The 18,186-nt window shown below is 42.6% G+C and overlaps 1 protein-coding gene across 3 annotated transcripts in view; it reads right to left on the bottom strand.

Moving 5' to 3' along the window:
* Window positions 1-2,402: 2,402 nt before the first annotated feature.
* The window catches only part of LOC134345760 (uncharacterized), a 39,100-nt gene continuing 23,316 nt past the window's right edge, over window positions 2,403-18,186 (bottom strand). Inside the window, exons 2-4 of one of the 3 annotated variants that reach the window (XM_063046937.1) lie at window positions 15,157-15,229; window positions 10,105-10,209; window positions 2,403-6,951 (exon numbers count right to left, since the gene is read on the bottom strand). In XM_063046937.1, the coding sequence (XP_062903007.1) occupies window positions 4,970-6,951; window positions 10,105-10,114 (1,992 nt within the window). In that variant the 5' untranslated portion in view covers window positions 10,115-10,209; window positions 15,157-15,229 and the 3' untranslated portion in view covers window positions 2,403-4,969. Of the gene's footprint in view, window positions 6,952-10,104; window positions 10,210-14,934; window positions 14,994-15,156; window positions 15,376-18,186 lie in introns of those variants that run through there. The other 2 variants (XM_063046936.1, XM_063046938.1) reach the window with 2 other exon arrangements.

Below are 18,186 nucleotides of genomic sequence, written 5' to 3'. Positions count from 1 at the left end.
AAGATCGAGAAAGTAGGATTTGATCTGACGGGAAGATGCTATTGCAAGAAGAGCTTCGCCAGATGGAGTCCAAGATAGGAAGTTCTACCAGTGCAACACTAACAACATGCTGGAGGAACTCAGCAGGTCGGGCAGCATCCGTGGAAACGATCAGTCAACGTTTCGGGCCGGAAAACTTCGTCAGGACTGAAGAGGGAAGGGGCAGAGGCCCTATAAAGAAGATGGGGGAAGGGTGGGAAGGAGAAGGCTGGTAGGTACCAGGTGAAAAACCAGTTAGGGGAAAGATAAAGGGGTGGGGGAGGGGAAGCAGGGAGGTGATAGGCAGGAAAGGTGAAGAAGGAATAGGGGAAAGCACAATGGGTAGTAGAAAGAGGTGGAACCATGAGGGAGGTGATAGGCAGCTGGGGGAGGGAACAGAGTGAAACTGGGATGGGGGATGGGAGGGGGAGGGAATTACCGGAAGTTGGAGAATTCTATGTTCATACCAAGGGGCTGGAGACTACCCAGACGGTATATGAGGTGTTGCTCCTCCAACCTGAGTTTAGCCTCATCCTGGCAGTAGAGGAGATCATGTATGGACATACCCGAATGGGAATGTGAAGCAGAGTTGAAGTGGGTGGCAACCGGAGATGCTGTCTGTTTGGTGGACGGAGCGGAGGTGCCCGACGAAGCAGTCCCCCAATCTGCGTCGGGTTTCACCGATGTAGAGGAGGCCGCACCGGGAGCACCAGATGTAATAGATGACCCCAACAGACTCACAAGTGAAGTGTTGCCTCACCTGGAAGGACTGTTTGGGGCCCTGAATGGTAGCAAGAGAGGAGGTGTAAGGACAGCTGTAGCACTTACGCTTACAGGGATAAGTGCCGGGTGGGAGATCCGTGGGGAGGGACGTGTGGACCAAGGAGTCGCGGTGGGAACGATCCCTGCGGAAAGCGGAGAGGGGTGGAGAGGGAAAAATGTGCTTAGTGGTGGGATCCTGTTGAAGGTGGTGGAAGTTGCGGAGGATAATGTGCTGGATCCAGAGGCTGGTGAGGACAAGGGGAACTCTGTCCCTGTTGTGGTGACAGGAGGATGGGGTGAGGGTCAAAGTGCGGGAAATGGAGGAGATGCGGGTGAGGGCATCATTGATGACGGCAGTTCTACCAGTGATTGGTGATGAGAATTGAGCTCCATAAGTAGCAGTTACCCAGCTATTGGCTCCAATGGTCATGTGCACATTGAAATTGGTCTAACAGTAATGACCCTTTTTATCTTTTATCCTTTCTTTTTTTTTCCTCTCAATAACTGTTTGATAAAGCTTAAATTGGTAAACATACTTGCTTTATAATTTTATGCTGGTGTATGATTTCTCACTTTTTGGTGATCGGTAATTCTGTATGGGCAGATTTACACAGCATTCACTCAAATTGAAGTTTCTTTCATCGGAATGTATCAGTTTTCCTATTTGGTGGAACCCCAAATCATATCAACCCTAGGTACTTATTGCTTATGAAGAGTGGTCTTCCCACTGCTGAGTCATGTTGCTGATAGCAGAGTTCGCAAATGAGCTGAGTTCAGACGTGAGCCCTGGTGAGAGGCCCAAGTCAGAACGAGTGGGCCTGGAGAAGCCTTATTCATTTCATAAGGTCATAGAACACTACAGCACAGAAACAGGCCCTTCATCCCATCTAATCTGTACTGAACTACTATTCTGCCAGGTCCCACCAACCTGCACCTGGAGTATAGCCCTCCATGTCCCTCCCTTCCATGTTCTTATCTTAATTCTCTTCAGTGTTGAAATCGAACCCACATCCATCACTTCCACTGGCAACTTGTTCCACACTTCCACCACCCTCTGAGTGAAATCCCTCTCATATTCTCCTTAACATCTCCCAAGTACAGAGACCTCCGACAGCCGATGCACTGTTCACGAGGTTCCGTTGCTCCCGCTACACCTCAGTTGGCGACGCTGGCATGGAATGGTTCACCCACCGAGCCGCAGGGCCTTATCCTGAAGATGCAAATCTTCTGGGCTGCATCCTGGGGATATTGAAAAACTGCCAGTTGGTAAGCTCCAGAAGTGGGAACCACATCCATAAAGAACCACAGCTTGAGTGCAGCTGTAGATCACGGACTCAGACAGAACGTTTCTCCCAGTTTCTGGCTTCTGCCATGAACCCACTGTTGAACTGACTTTACTAACTCACCCCAAATACCAAATGACTGAACCTTCTATAGGAGTGTTTTAGGGGGAAATTAAATAAGAAAATAAAGGTCCAATGCTAGTTCCTTGGAGCAGCAGTATGTGTGAAGGACTGATACTGATCAAACATTTTAATTCTGTGCTGTAAAACCAATGGTGCTTCAATATGTTCAGTCAAAAAAGAGAAACAGCAAGGTACAATTCCAGAAAATTTTATTGATATTACATTGAAATTATAGTTATGGTATTCATAAAAGTAACTGGGAACAATCAGAAGGAATCATCAGACACCTTCTATTCATGAAATGACATTGTAGATGAAGAAAAGAACAGAGTGAGCAGGTGATCAGATGGTGCATTAGCCTCACAAATAGAACTGGTCAGGCAGCCAACCTGAGCACCTTGGATCCAGCCCCACTACTCAGCCACATTGCGGATTCCAGCATACAATGGATAGTACAAGAGGTAGCACACATGTGCCATCTTATTCTTTGAATGAGCTCTCCAGTTAGTCAGAGTCCCTTGCTCTTTGTTCCTCAGCCCAACAAAACATTTCCCATTTAAAGATTTATCCAAGCACCTTTTGAAAACTTTTGTTTGAATTTGCTAACACTGACCTCTTGGGCAGTACATTCTAGATTATAGTTGTAACTTCTAAATATGGAAATCAATATTTTTGATTTGAAAAGGAAACAAAATAAAACATTACAAATGAATGGGATCTCCTCATGCCCACCACTGGTCATATTTGAGCCATCTATTTTAATCTGTGACCACCTCATAATATATATATAAAATCTATTTCACATTGAAAAAGTATTGCAGAAAAACAATCTGACCTGTCCATTGTCCTTAACATTGAGATAACATGTTGATGCAGAAGTTGGTATTTGCAAGAACCAAGAAACACTTATAAGCTGAAGAATGTAATTGGCTTGGTGCTGCCAATATGAGTTTGGGAAACTTGCTAATATGCCCAAGCCCCTGTCCCAGATAACTGAAGTGGCTGTGTTCTGTGCCTGGAGCATGTGTGACAAATTGTTGCAGGGAGAACTAACCAGTTTAGCATAATGTTCTGAAGATGGCGACGCGACGACAGCGCACGCGGCCTCTCCAGTGATGAATAGCTGTTATCTGTCAAGTAGGGGACCGTGCACAATTCTGATTTGATGGAGACAGACATGAGTGCACAGCGGAACATCTGGAAAACTTCTGAAATGTCTGCTTTGCTACCGCTGCTACTGTGTGGTAACCGGAATTTCTGGAGCTGAAGGCCTCGAAATCTTCGGCTTTGTGTGTTTCAGCGGCCGGGGAGAGGTTGAAGGCGCTCGGCAGAGGATGGCGCTGGGGAGGCTGTATCGGAGAGGCTGTTCGGAAGCTCAGAGTTTTCGGACAGATGGACTCAGGGTCGGCTGCTTCCAAGGTATCAGCAAGTTGACAGTGCCTGGAGGTTTATGGCAGGGAGTTTCTCCCTTTTGTCGCCTGCTATCGGGGACTTGGGAGTCGATCGACTCAGGACTTTGAGACTTTTTTTTACTGTGCCTCTGGACTGTTCATCAAATTATGGAATTGCTTTGCACTGCTGTAACTATATGTTATAATTATATGGTTCTGTCAGTGTTAGTCTTTGGTCTGTCTTGTTTTCTGTGATACCACGCCATAGAAACATTGTATCATTTCTTAATGCATGTATGCATTTCTAAATGACAATAAAAGAGGACTGAGTGTTCTCATAATCTAATTCAAGAAATGGCCGATGTCAACAGTATGACTTCCACCTGCTTGAGATTGAATGAGATCTAATTGAGCACTAGTTCAGGTGAATTCAGCAAAAATGATCAGTGTTGCTGATCCAAGTCTAGGTAGGCTGCACACCCGTTTCTGGTAAAAAAAATATTAGTAATAGGAAGACAGCTGGCCTGAATCTTGCCCTCAAAAACACTGAACTGCCAACTCCCTTTCTAACTGCAAAGTTGTTTGGGATTCCCAGTTTCGTACACAGCTAGCTAGTCTCAGATGTCGGGGCCAGTGTGATCCCACACTGGAGACTGAACGCAGTGTTTTCCAGCAACTGTACTGGGGAACTCCCAAATAAACTTGGGATGGAGAAGGAAGGATATGGGAGAAAAGGTATGTTTTAAGATATTATTAAATACACTCAAATATCTTGTTTTCTTGTTTAATTGTTTTCCATATTAATGTTTTCACATATTATAATAATTTAAACTTTTAACAGCAATACACAATTGAGTGTGAACATTGGAGGCAGATAGACTTGGGTTTAACTGGTTCTGAGAAGAATTTTATGGGTGGGGTTTTCTATTTCTATTCAGAAGCCAGTGCACTGTACAGGACCTTGTGATCAGAATGTGATGACTTTGCTGGGGGAGCTTATTTCAGGGAATGAACTCGTGCGTTCAGCAGGCGGTGCCTGGTGAGTGTTGAAGGCAAGGTATGTTTAGAAGTTGTGGCTAATGATATTGGTGCCTTGATTTAGAAGAGCTTTCCCATTTATGCCAGCTGAGATACCAGAGGAGATCCCTGTAACTTGAGAGAATTTGCAAGAAAAATTGCATATTGTAGGATAACAGAAGCAGAATTTTGCTTTCATCCAAAGTGCACACAACATTTTGACACATCTGAATCTTTGATTCTCTTAAGTCATCCAGGGTTGTCATTTTCCTATTTAATTACATGAAGATAATAATATAAAATGTACAAATCTGTAAGAGGCAAACCCCAGATGCCTATCAATAGGGAGATGGTCAAAAGGAAGGTAGGATTATTTCATGGTTTTTTAGTTCTTTGGCGTATAAGGCTGTACCTGAAAACTGGATGTAGTCTCCGAGAATATAGTTTTTTAATGGCTGAAATATACGCTGCATCAGAAGACGTATCCCTTTTCCTATAATGCCTTTTCAGTAACTCTATAGCCGGATTGGGGCTGCCCTCTTGTGCATTACCATGTGCATTAATCATATTATTATTCATTCCAAAGCTATTCCCTCCTTGATCATATCCATTGGAATTTGATCCTTGACCATAACCCTCTTGGCTATACCCACTGGAGCTTAAACCTTGACCATTACCACTTTGGCTGTACCCATTGGAGCTTGATCCTTGACCATTACCACTTTGGCCATACCCATTGGAGTTTGATTCTTGACCATTACCACTTTGGCCATACCCACTGGAGCTTAAACCTTGACCATTACCACTTTGGCCATACCCATTGGAGTTTGATCCTTGACTATTACCACTTTGGCCATACCCTTTGGAGTTTGATCCTTGAATATTCCCAAACTGGTCATACCCATTGACATCTGACCCTTGACCATACCCCCCTTGGCCATACCCATTGAAGTTAGACCCTTGACCATATCCTGCTTGGTTATCCTCTTTGCCATTTAACCCTTGACTATATCCTCCTTGGCCATACCCATTACCATTTGACCCTTGACCTTTCCCCCCTTGATAATACCCATTCCCATTTGACCCCTGTCCATATCCATTACTATTTGACCCTTGACCATTTCCCCCTTGGCCAAATCCAATACCATTTGACCCTTGACCATATCCTCCTTGGTCATATCCATTACCATTTGAACCTTGACTGTACCCCGATTGGTCATATCCCTTACCATTTGACCCTTGTCCATAGCCTTCTTGGTCATATCCATTATTGTTATGCCATTGACCATATCCCCTTTGGCTGTATCCATTACCATTTGATCCTTTACCATATCCCCCTTGGATATATCCATTGAAGTCTGACCCTTGACCATTCCCGCCCTGGCCATATCCATTGCTATTTGACCCTTGACCGTACCCCCCTTGGCCATATCCATTGCCATTTGACCCTTGATCGTACCCCCCTTGGCCATATCCATTGCCATTTGACCCTTGACCGTACCCCCCTTGGCCATATCCATTGCCATTTGATCCTTTACCATATCCCCCTTGCACATAATCATTGAAGTCTGACCCTTGACCATTCCCACCTTGGCCATATCCATTTCCATTTGATCCTTGACCATTTTCATATTGATTAAATCCATTGTTGTTTGACCCTTGTCCATTAGCCCCTTGAGCATTACCCCCTTGACTATCACTTCCTTGGCCATTTGCATTATTGTTTGACTCTTGACCATTACCCCCTTGGCCATTTGCAATACTGTTTGATCCTTGGCCATTTCCATTTTGAACATTCTCATCCTCCTCATTTTCCTCACTTTCCTCATCATCTTCATCTTTATCTTCATCATAACTATTAGCATTTCCACCTTGCCCATTCCCATTGCCATTTAACCCTTGACCATTTCCACCTTGTCCATTCCCATTGCTATTTAACCCTTGACTATTTCCACTTTGTCCGTTCCCATTGGCATTTAACCCTTGACCATTTCCACCTTGTCCATTCCCATTGGCATTTAACCCTTGATCATTTCCACCTTGTCCATTCATATTGCTATTTAACCCTTGACCATTTCCACCTTGTCCATTCCCTTGACCATTCCCATTTTGTCCATTTGAGCCTTGACCATTTCCATTCTGGCCAAGCCCACTGCCTTTTGACCCTAACCCATTGTCAAACACTTTGCCAAATAGCCATTCCCAACCACTGGACAGTGGTGTAGAACTGTAATGCATTGATGTGCCTTTGCCATTAGGAAATCCTTGGTACATCCCACGGTTTTGCCTGTTGTAGGGACAGCGACGGGACCTTGATCGAATTAAATTGTGCAGGTTGTTTCCCTTTTGGAGCTCTGCTAAACAAATGAATGCCAAATCTGTTAGTGATGCAGTGCTTCAGTTTTTACAATTAGCATCAAGGTGTTGACTGGGTCTTTGACAACAAAGGAAAGAGGGAGAATAACGATAGCATGGAGGATGTTATATACAAGACCTTTCAAAAAACATTTGATGAAGTCACTTGTAGGAGACTTGCTGAGGATATGGCATTGGAGAAGGAATCTCCAGGAATGGTAATGGCATGTTGGCCTTCATAACAAGGGGAGTTGAGTATAGGAGCAAAGAGGTCCTTCTGCAATTGTACAGGGCCTTGGTGAGACCACACCTGGAGTATTGTGTACAGTTTTAGCCTCCAAATTTGAGGAAGGACATTCTTGCTATTGAGGGAGTGCAGCGGAGCTCACGAGGTTAATTCCCAGGATGGTGGGACTGTCATATGTTGAAAGATTGGAGCCACTGGGGTTGTATACACTGGAATTTAGAAGGATGAGAGGGGATCTGATTGAAATGTATAAGATTATTAAGGGATTGGACACGCTAGAGGCAGGAAACATGTTCCCAATGTTGGGGGAGTTCAGAACCAAAGGCCACAATTTGAGAATAAGGGGTAGGCCATTTAGAACGGAGTAGAGGAAAAACTTTTTCACCCAGAGAGTTGTGGTTCTGTGGAATACTCTGCCTCAGAAGGCTGTGGAGGCCAATTCTCTGGATGCTTTCAAGAAAGAGTTAGATAGAGCTTTTAATGATAGCGGAGTCAAGGGATATGGGGAGAAGGCAGGAATGGGGTACTGATTGTGGATGATCAGCCATGATCACAGTGAATGGTGGTGCTGGCTCAAAGGGCCGAATGGCCTACTTCTGCACCTATTGTCTATTGTCTATTGGTAAGAAAACTGAAAAAGTTTGTAATATGGCCAATATAGGTGCCACACAAACTGGAAAAGAATGATGGGAAAATGGCCAGTACTGGAAGTAGTTTAAAGGCCATGTTAGAAGGGCCAAGCAGTAAGTAGATTAGGGCAGTGTTCTGATTGCAACGCATAGCTAGCTGGAGCAGAGATAGACAAAAGAAGGTTGGAAAGTAGGCCAGCCTCGGGAGAGCTGGTAAACAGAGTCATGACAGAAAGAGAAGACCATAAATTAGAGCACCCAGCCAAGGAGAGAATGGGGAAGTGGCTATCTGGCAGATAGAAGTAATTCTAGCAGAGGTACATAACCATGAAGGGCATACTTGGGGTGAATGCACTCCGTCTTCTCCCCAATATAGAGAATCAAGAACTCGATGGCATAGGTTTAAGATGAGAGCGGAGAGATTTAATAGGAACTTGAGAGGCAACTTTTTAACCAGAGGGTGGCACCTGTGTGAAGTAAGCTGTCAGGAGAAGTTGCTGAGGTAGGTACAATAACAACTTTTAAAAGCCAGTTGGACAAGTACATGCATTGGAAGAGTTTAGAAGGTTATGGACTGAACCCTGGCAAATGGGACTAGCTTGGATGGAGGATCTTGGTTGGTACGGACTAGTTGGGATGAAGAACCTGTTTCCATGCTGCATGACTGTATGAACTCAATTAAAAGTGATCAAATGCTACAAAGAAAAATGGGTTACTGATGAACTACTGTGAAATTTAAACAGTTTGTATGCAACTTATTCAGATGGAAGTACTATAAATTGCTGAAATTCTTTCTAGGTCAGTTGAGCACCTTTGAGTTCCCACTCAAGATGGTCCCCACTGTACGCTGTAACAGGGCATGTTTGAGAATCTCACCACTGCTGTACCAGACTTTCTCTGTGTGCAGTCCTGACCTGAACCACAATTAGGGAAGACTGTTCTCCACATGAAAACCTGGTTTGGCGAACGGTCCAAGCACCAAATCCCCCCAGCAATAATGGGGCTGTGCTATCTCACAGTATTCTACTTGAGCATAAAATCAAAACCTGATGTATTTGTGGCAAACCCCACCTAAAGGCAGCGCATGGGCTCTGCAATCTCAACAAGGGTTAGAGAAAGGAACCCAAGAGCAGCAGTGATGGAAGCTTTTCTGATTACACCAAGGACCCCAGGGGGAGGACTTAGAGCATGAATGATGTAGATCTGCATGCAGGAAAAACAACATCAAAACTTGTGGATGATAAATAATGAACGGTTAAGATCTCAGGAAGAAGAAATGTATGAGTAGCAGGTGCACTGTCATGCTAGTTAGAGTGAAGTGATTCACCTGGAGATGAACAATATGGGTAGTACAATCTAAATAGTTTCATGCGGAGCCGGGATTTAACATATCCGTTGGAGCATTATTACAAATCTTTGATCTGCCATGATAAGTTGCTAAGGCACTTTTGAAAGTGTTGGGGCCCGTGGCTTTGTAAACCATGATGTTAAAAAAAAAGAGAGAAATGGCGTTAAACATTTGCCAATCGTTTTCCAGGCCCCAGTAAGACATCATGCTCTCTGCCTCTGCAGTTTAGGAAGGACGACAAAGCCCAAGAGAACCTGCAGGGGAGATTTAAAACGATGAGACCAGGATTGAGGAAGTTAGGTGGAGGGTTTACAGAAGATGGGGCTGTTCATCAAAGCACAATAGTTTGAGGGAGGACTTGATGTAGATGTTCAAAGCTGAGAAGGGATTTTGACAGAGTAAACAGAGAACATGTATCTTCTGTCATGGTAGTTAATATGAGAGGTTGTAGAGCTAAATTAATTGAACAAGTAACTTGAGGAAAATGAGGGGAATGTTTTTCACACCGACAGTCGCCAGGATCCATAAAACACCACCTAAAGTATTTGTGGAGTCAGATTACATAGAAATATTTAAACAAAAGTGGGTACATACTTGAAGAGCACTAACTTAAGTAACTGACTTTATAGTAAATTCCAACGGTAGGTTTTGACAAGCTCAAAATTAAACTCATGAACTGTTAAAAATTACCCTAAATAAGATACTGTCAAATAAATAATAAATCTCAATTGACAATTGATATTTGTTGACAATGCTGAGTTTGAACTTTCCCTTAAGTGACAAGTTAATCATTGGCATTAAATGGAACTACATTTTACACTATAGATTACATGGTTTCAAAAATTGGCAAATTAATGGTCTGAACTGAAGTTCATCTGAGAATTCCTCAGCACAAGAATATAGACAACACTTTTGGTTAAAATTTACGTACTTTGGTCCATTGGTGTGTTTGTTGATACCTGCTGGCAGTCTGGATGATCAGGATTAGTGAGGCAGTCTTTGACCTGAGTATTGATTGAAATCTCATGACTGACAGCTGAGAAAAAAAGAAATATTTTTAGCTAGCAAGAGTAATTTTGATTTCAGTTGCACACTGAACCAAAAATATCACTGTTAACAAACATCAGGACTCAGAGCCAATAAAGGAAACATGCCTGATGCAGGATTTCAACTTGAAACATCAATAATTCCTTTCTTCCCACTGACTTCCTTCTGTAGATAGTTTATTGTAAAAAAATATAGGTCTGATGTTCAGTTTGAAGCAAGTTTTAAGGAGATTCTGAAAGGATTTGACCAGGTACAGAGGCGGAGGACATTAGGGAGGGAATTCCAGAGCTGGGGACTTGGTCAGTTAATGATGGTGGTAACAAACCAGGAGCATCTTAAAGGGAACTACCACGTCCCCGAATGAGCATCAACAGATCTTGACCTCACAGTGTCAATAGATCAATGTTCTTCATTGAGTACCTCACAGAGACTTAGTCAAAGAGCAAGAAACAGGCCTTTCAGCCCATCCTACCTGTGCTGACCAAGTACTCATCTGTACTAATTCCATTCACCAGCACTTGATCTGTGACTTTCTTTGCCTGTGATTCAAGTGCTCATTCAGATACTTTTTAAATGTCGTGACGGTCCCTGCCTTCACCAACCTGTCAGGCAGTGCGTTGCAGATTCTAACCACCCTCTAATCTTTGTACTCCTCACCTTAAATCTATGTCCTCTGCTCTATTATGGGGATAAATTTCTCACAATCCACCCTATCCAAGCCCCCGTACTTTTGTATCCATCTGTCATTGCCCGTCAGCTTCCTGAGCTCCAACCTAGCCTATCCCATTCCTGCTCAAAACAGGAAAAAAATTTCCATCCCTGGCAACGTCCTAGTGAATCTCTGCTGCGTCAAAATTCTTCCTTTAGTAGGGTGACCAGAACTACACATAGTATTTTAGCTGTGGCATAGCCAAAGTTTTAAAAAGTTATGCAAGGACTTACATGCTTTTATATCCTATCTCTGGCTAACGAAGGGCAGCATCATATGCCGTCTTCACCAGCTTATCGACCTGTGCTCTCATCTGCTGTCTGTAAGGAGTTAGTATGTTCTCTCCACGACAACATGGGTTTCCTCCAGGTGCTCTGGTTTCCTCCCACATTCCACAGCCATATGGGCTAGGGTTAGTTAAGTTATGGGGCATGTTATGTTGGTGCTGAAAGTGTGGCGACATTTGCAGGCTGCCCAGCACAACAGTCGCTGATTTGATTGGATGCAAACGATGCATTTCATTATAGGTTCCAATGTGCATGTGACAAATAAAGCTAATCTTCGCTGCCATTTTTAGCGACTGATGGATTTGTACACTAAAATCCCCCATTACTCAATACTACCTCTTGTGTGTGTCCTAACATCATTACAGCTTCAAAACCATTTGAGCTTATACCTGTCAGGATTAAATTCCACCTGCCCTTGCTCTACTCAGTTTACTAACTGCTCAATATTATCTGATACCCAAGTCTACCCCCTCATTATCAGCAACACTACTAGTTTTCATGTCATCTGCAAACTTGCTAATCATGCCACCTGTATTCATACCCAAAGAGTTGATACATACTGTATGATCAACAGTAAGTAAAGGTCCCAGCACCAATCCCTATGGTACATCACTGGTTCACAAAAGTAGCATTCCACCCTCTCTCCTAATACCAGGACAACTTTGGATCCAATTTGCTGTAGATCCCATGGGCTCTAACTTTTGCACCAGCCTTTCATGTGGAAACTTGTCAAGGGTCTTGTCCATGTAGACTTTATCACCATACTGTCCTAATATACATATTTGTTTAAAAAAAACAAATTGAGTCAGACAGTGTCTCCCGTTAACAAAGCCACACTGACTATTTCTGATCAATCCCTGCCTATCTACATGTAGATTAATCCTGTTTCTCAGAACTTTTTCCAGTATTTTTAGACCATTAACAATAGAAATGCAGAAGTTTTATGCACAAAGCTATGGGGGGGGGGCATGGTAGTGTAGTGGTTAGCACAACACTTTACAGTAGCAACAATCAATTCCCACTGCAGTCTGTAAGGAGTTTGTATGTTCTGCATGTTACTGTGTGGGTTTCCTCTGAGTGCTCTTGTTTCCTCCTACAGTCCAAAGGTGTACCGGTTGGTAGGTTAATTGGTCATTGTAAATTGTCCCATGACTAGGCTAGGGTTAAATCAAGGGTTGCTGAATGGCATGGCTCAAACGGCCAGAGGGGCCTGTTCCATGCAGTATTTTAATAAGGGGTGGCATGGTAGTGTAGTGGTTAGCACAATGCTATACAGTACAGGGATTCGATTCAGTACAGTACAGGGTTCAATTCCCGCCGCTGCCTGTAAGGAGTTTGTCTATTCTCCCCGTGACTGCATGGGTTTCCTCTGGCACTCCAATTTCCTATCACGGTCCAAGGTATATGGGTTGGTAGGTTAATTGGTCATTGCAAATTGTCCACTGATTGGGCTAGGATTAAATCAGGGGATTGCTGGCTGGTATAGTTCGAAGGGACAGAGGGGCCTAGTCCATGCTGTATCTTAATAAGTAAATAAATAAATAACATTTGTGTACAAACACTTCTAGAATCTAGCATTTTCTAGAAACTACTCTGATATTTTGTTCATAGTTTTCAGAGAGTAACTTTATTTGTCACATGTACTGTACATTGAAACATCAAAACACACAATGAAATGTGTCATCTTCTGTGTCTACGTCCAACACAGTCCGGATTCTTGGTCAGGTCAGTTCAAAAGTGTCACAATGCTCCCAGCATCAATGTAGCATGTCCACAGCTCACTAACCCTAACCTGTACCTCTGTGGAATATGGGAAGAAACCAGAGCACTCTGAGGAAACCCACACAGTAACGGGGAGAATGTACAAACTCCTTCCAGACAATGGTAGGAATTGTAGTGTTAACAATTTTAGGCAACGAGTGGTTAGTCTCAGATCTCACAGCCACTCTCATGAAGCTCACCACATCCACATCTCTGTTGTCTGTTGCCTACCCGTGTATTAGTCCCATTCACCTATCACTGATAATGTGCTCTTTGATTTACCCCTGTTCAACACCCTTCGATTTTAATATTTTCATTGTTGTTTTCAAACCTATCTATGTTTTTGCTCTCTCCTGATCTCTGTAATCTTCACCGGCCACACAAATCTGATGTTGCACCTTCATCTCTGGCCCTGTGATCACTCCTCCACCAGTAGCTGTGCCGTCAGTTGTCTGGTCCCAGGCTCTGGAATTTCTCCTTAACCTTCTCAGATTTTCTTTCCTTCCTCCACTTCACTGGACCTCGGACAAGTGGTTCTTTCCCTTTATCCTATTGCATACACCTCTATTCTGGAATTGTGTGTTCTCCAGCATCCAACTAAATTTATGGTATAATAGAATGTTCATATGCTTCATATATTTTCTCAACCAAAACATTTCTATTTCCTACTCCACCTGTAGCTAAGATGATCCTTCAGGTCACTCTACTGACCTACTGTTACCTGATGTGAATCGATGAATGGTTTTGCTTGTTAACTCTCCTGGGAAACACCTAAGGATGTTTCAGTGCATTATATAAATGTAAGTTCTTAAGAAAATCTGCATTAAAATTGAAAAACATGAGAAATTATAAAAATGTGATATGTTTCACTTGCACCACTACAGGTATATATCTATAGACATTTCCCTTCACCCTCTATTTCATTTTTGTTCCCGTTTGTAGATACAACATTGAAAACTAGGATTATACAAATGGTCACATGCATTTCCAGATTTAGAAATGTTCTCTCCTTTGCTGAAGTTCTCTCCCTGGCTCTTTACCTTCCCTGATTATTGATCCTTCAGCATTTCTGAATTTACTTTTTCTGGACATATTCTCTCAGAAACCATGCCCTGTAGATTCTCATCCGAATTATTGACATAGAACAATGACAAATAACAAAGGCTTAACACCAACCCCTGAGGCACATGACTAGTCTACCATCATCCTCTGCTTCCTACCATTCAAGCCATTGTGCATGCTGTCTTTTTCTGGGTCCCATGGGCTCTAACTTTCTATAGCAGTTTACCATGTGGAACCTTAACAAAGGCTTTATTGAAGTAATAAACAAGAAGGAGGACTACGAGCACCAGCATAAAGCAGCAGGGCTGAGTGCTTTGTTTCTGCGCTGAAAACTCAACGTGATTTACGATAAAAATAGTTAATCCAAGGATAGGTAAATCATCACTTCAGGATCAAAATTCAACAACAAAACAACTGGTTTTCTGCACTAACTAAACAACATTTAAAGCTCCTTTATCATAGAACCATGAAATTGTACAACAAAGAGGAGGCTACTTGTCCCTCCATCTCTGTGCCAACTCTTGAGAAAAGCTCTATGAACAGTCCCACGTTCCTGCTCTTTCCCCAGATCCTTTGTCAGGTTTATCCAAATTCGCTTTGGAAAAAGTCCTGTTGAGACCTCTTCTACAGACCTGACAGGCACAACACCAAATTGTTCCATTAAAAAACTTCTCTTCACCTCTGGTCCTTTTACCTTCCCTGATTATTGACCCTCCAGCATTACTGAATTTACTTTTTCTAAACGTACTCTCTCAGAAAGCCATTTCCGCAAAATAAAGGATATTTTCAGTATCTAATGTTAAAGCAAATTTTAGAAGTAATTTCCAAAGACTTTCATAGATGCAATGTCAGATTATAAAAATTACTAACCGAATGGATCCGTATTGAAACTTACCTTTCGCTGCAGTCAGATGGAAAACAGTAAAGCTGCAGAGAGCAAGTGCAAGCACTTTGTTCTCCATGTCTGACAAAGTTGTCCGAGCCTTCAGGAGCTGATATGGAAGAGCTGCTCAGTTCAGCTTATATAACCCTATCTGAGTGCCAGTAAGCCGTTAATTACTGATTTGAGTTAATCACCGCACTAACACTGCAATTTAGTTTAAAGAACTGTACTTACTTGTAAAGTTGAAATCTTTACAATCCTTGGTAATGAATAATTCTTGATTGAAGCATTAAGTCAGTATTCACTTCTGTCTCCAATGGAAATGGAGTAGTTGATTATCTATACAGATTGACACTTTCGGAGATTTCACATTTATCATTGTAAACTCACTTTTCACAATAACTGTAGTATAAAGTGACAAAGCTTTCTGCACCATGTCAGTAAAAGTTGGATCTGCAAGGGGATGTAAAGAGAGGTGACCAGAATGTTGAGCAAATTATATTGAGGGAGCTGCATTTAATATCACTGCATTGGTAAATTGATTTACTTTTGTTACATGTACTGAGGTACAGTGAAAAGCTTTGCTCTGCATGCCATCCAGACGGATTATTTTATTACAACAGTTCATTAGTAGTACAAAGAAAAACAATAACAGAATGTTGAATAAAGGATTACAGTTTACAGAGAAAGTGCAGTGCAGACACACAATAAGATGCAAAGCCATAATGAGATAGGTTGTGGGGTTGCAGTCCATCTCACCACACTAGGGAACTGTTCAATATTCTTGTAACAGTGGGACAGAGATTGTCTTTGAATCTGGAGGTACGTGCTTTCAGGCTTATGTATCTTCTGCCCAGTGAGGTGGGAAGAAAAAGAGGATGTCCGGGGTGGGTGGGGTTTTTGGTTACATTGGTTGCAGGACGTGTAGACAAAGTCCGTGTGGGGAGATTGGTTTCTGTGATGTGTTGATCTGAATCCACATGTGCTATTCCTTGCAGTCATAGGCAGAGCAGTTGCCATACCAAGCCGTGTATTGATAGTTACCAAGACGAATATATGTGAAGGAAGTTACATTCTTACAAGTACACTGAAGAAGTTCAAGGAAAGCGTTACTGATCTTTACAGATCAAATGGCCATGGTAAGATGAGGATCAAGTGTAAAGCACTTCGAGAGTTAGGTCAGACCTTGCACAAAAGAAGACTGTCGTGCTTGTTAGAGGCCAAGCAGATCAGCAAAGACATCAGTGCAGGAGCCTCACGCACGCTGTCCTGGGCCTAACCAGATTCAAATGCTTCATCAATAACCTTCCTTTCATCACGAGGTCAGGAGTGGGGACATTCAATGATGATTGCACAAAGCTCCATTCCACTTGCAGCTCGTCAGCAAATAATACAACCCATGGGGCAAGACTCAGACAGTATTCAGTCACAAACTAATAAATGGCAAGCAACATTTGCACTAATGGCCAAATACATCAAGGAGATGGTCATCCTCAATATCAAGTAGTATCATCACCGACATCCTGGGGATAACCATTGTCCAAAGAAACAATTGGGCTAGGTTCGAGGTCAGAATCTAGGTATCCTGCAGCGAGTGACTCACTGACCAACACTCTAAGCCTTTCCACTACCTCGGGCACAAATGAAGAGGGTGATAGAACACTCCCTCTTGCCACCAAGAGTGCACCGCCAACAAGTCACAAGTTTGACACCATTCAGGACAATTATGCATGAAGTCTTAGAGCTATAGAGGAGTATATTGGGGAACAAGGCTCTTTGGCCCATCAAATGCATGCTGACCATCAACCATCCGTCTTTACATCAATCGTCTCCACATTTCCTTCAACTCCTTCCCGGATTCTAACACCTACCTCGCAAGGAGGGACAATTTATAGAAGTCAATTAACCAACCACAACTGCAAATTTTGGAGGAAAAATTCAAAGTTAAAGTTAAAATTTATTATCATATGCACAAATACATGTATGCACAGGTACAATGAAAAACTTGCTTGCAGCAGCATCACAGACACACAGCATCATATGAGCAAAGTTCACAAGAAAAACATAAACTGTACACAATTTTTAAAAGGTTACGACGAAAAAAGCAAAGCCCTTTTGAGTGCAAAGTGATCAAGGTGGTCATAGTTTTGTTATATTATAGTGATTAGGGTTGTGACAGTGGGTTCACGAACTGAATGGCTGAAGGAGAGTAGCTATTCTTGAACCCGGTGGTGTGGCAGTTTACCTCCTGACCGATGGTAGCACCCCCTCAGCCACAGTCATTCCTCATGTGATGATATAGGCAATATATTATTTGCCCGATGGAGTAAATTAATGTTTTCACTCTGGTTAACCAGAACAGGCAGAAAAAGAGACAGCAGAACATCAATTTTCAGGATCCCTGCTAATTTGCCGCGACTTAAGTAATCTTTTACGATCGTGATCTACCTTTAAACACTCAAACGACTCTATCAAAACACTGCTGTAAAAGGGGTCAATTTCACAATGGCTGTAAGTCTGACCAATAATGATCGCTGGATTTTGTTCAATGATCCAGTGTAGATAGTGGCCATTTGCCCCTTTGTACCTATGCTGGCCCTTTGAACAAGTGTTATAATTGGACCCACCAAATCCTGTTCTTTCTCTGAACACAAGTAAATATTTATGCTTTTCAGCATATATCCAGATTTCTTTTGGAAGTTACTATTTATGGCATCTGTAAGGCCAAACCCATAATTATCTTACTGCTGAAGATATTGGAATTTGACTATCCTTTTTGAAGAAGTCTTGCCCAAATCCACAAGGCTTGTTGGGTTGAGTTGTTTGCTGCGTGTGCTACTTTAGACATGCTCAGGTATTTACTGCTGACTGTTAAAGGAAAGCCTTGACATCTTTATTAGAGTTTTGGTGTTGTGACAAAAGTGAAAAAAATAACTATAAATTCACCCTTCCTCAGTCCACCAATCATCTCTGGTCTTGTTGCACCAGTCCCTCTCTCCTCTTCATTTTGGCTTTTCCCTCTCCACTCTCATTCCTAGTGCAGGGACTCAGATTGAAATGTCATAGAGTCATAGAGCACTACAGCGCAGTAGCAAGCCATTCAGCCCAACTAGTCTGTGCTGACATGTTTTTCTGCCTGGTCCCATCTACTCACACCTGGAACGTGGCCCTCCATGTACCTTTCCAAACTTCTCTTAAATTGAACCTTCATCCACCACTCCCCGTGGCAGCTCGTTCCACACTTGCAACACCCTCATAACGAAT

This window comes from Mobula hypostoma, chromosome 4 (assembly GCF_963921235.1).
Source record: "Mobula hypostoma chromosome 4, sMobHyp1.1, whole genome shotgun sequence".
In the NCBI taxonomy this organism is placed as follows: Eukaryota; Metazoa; Chordata; class Chondrichthyes; order Myliobatiformes; family Myliobatidae; genus Mobula; species Mobula hypostoma.
This window is presented reverse-complemented; position numbering and strand designations above follow the sequence as displayed.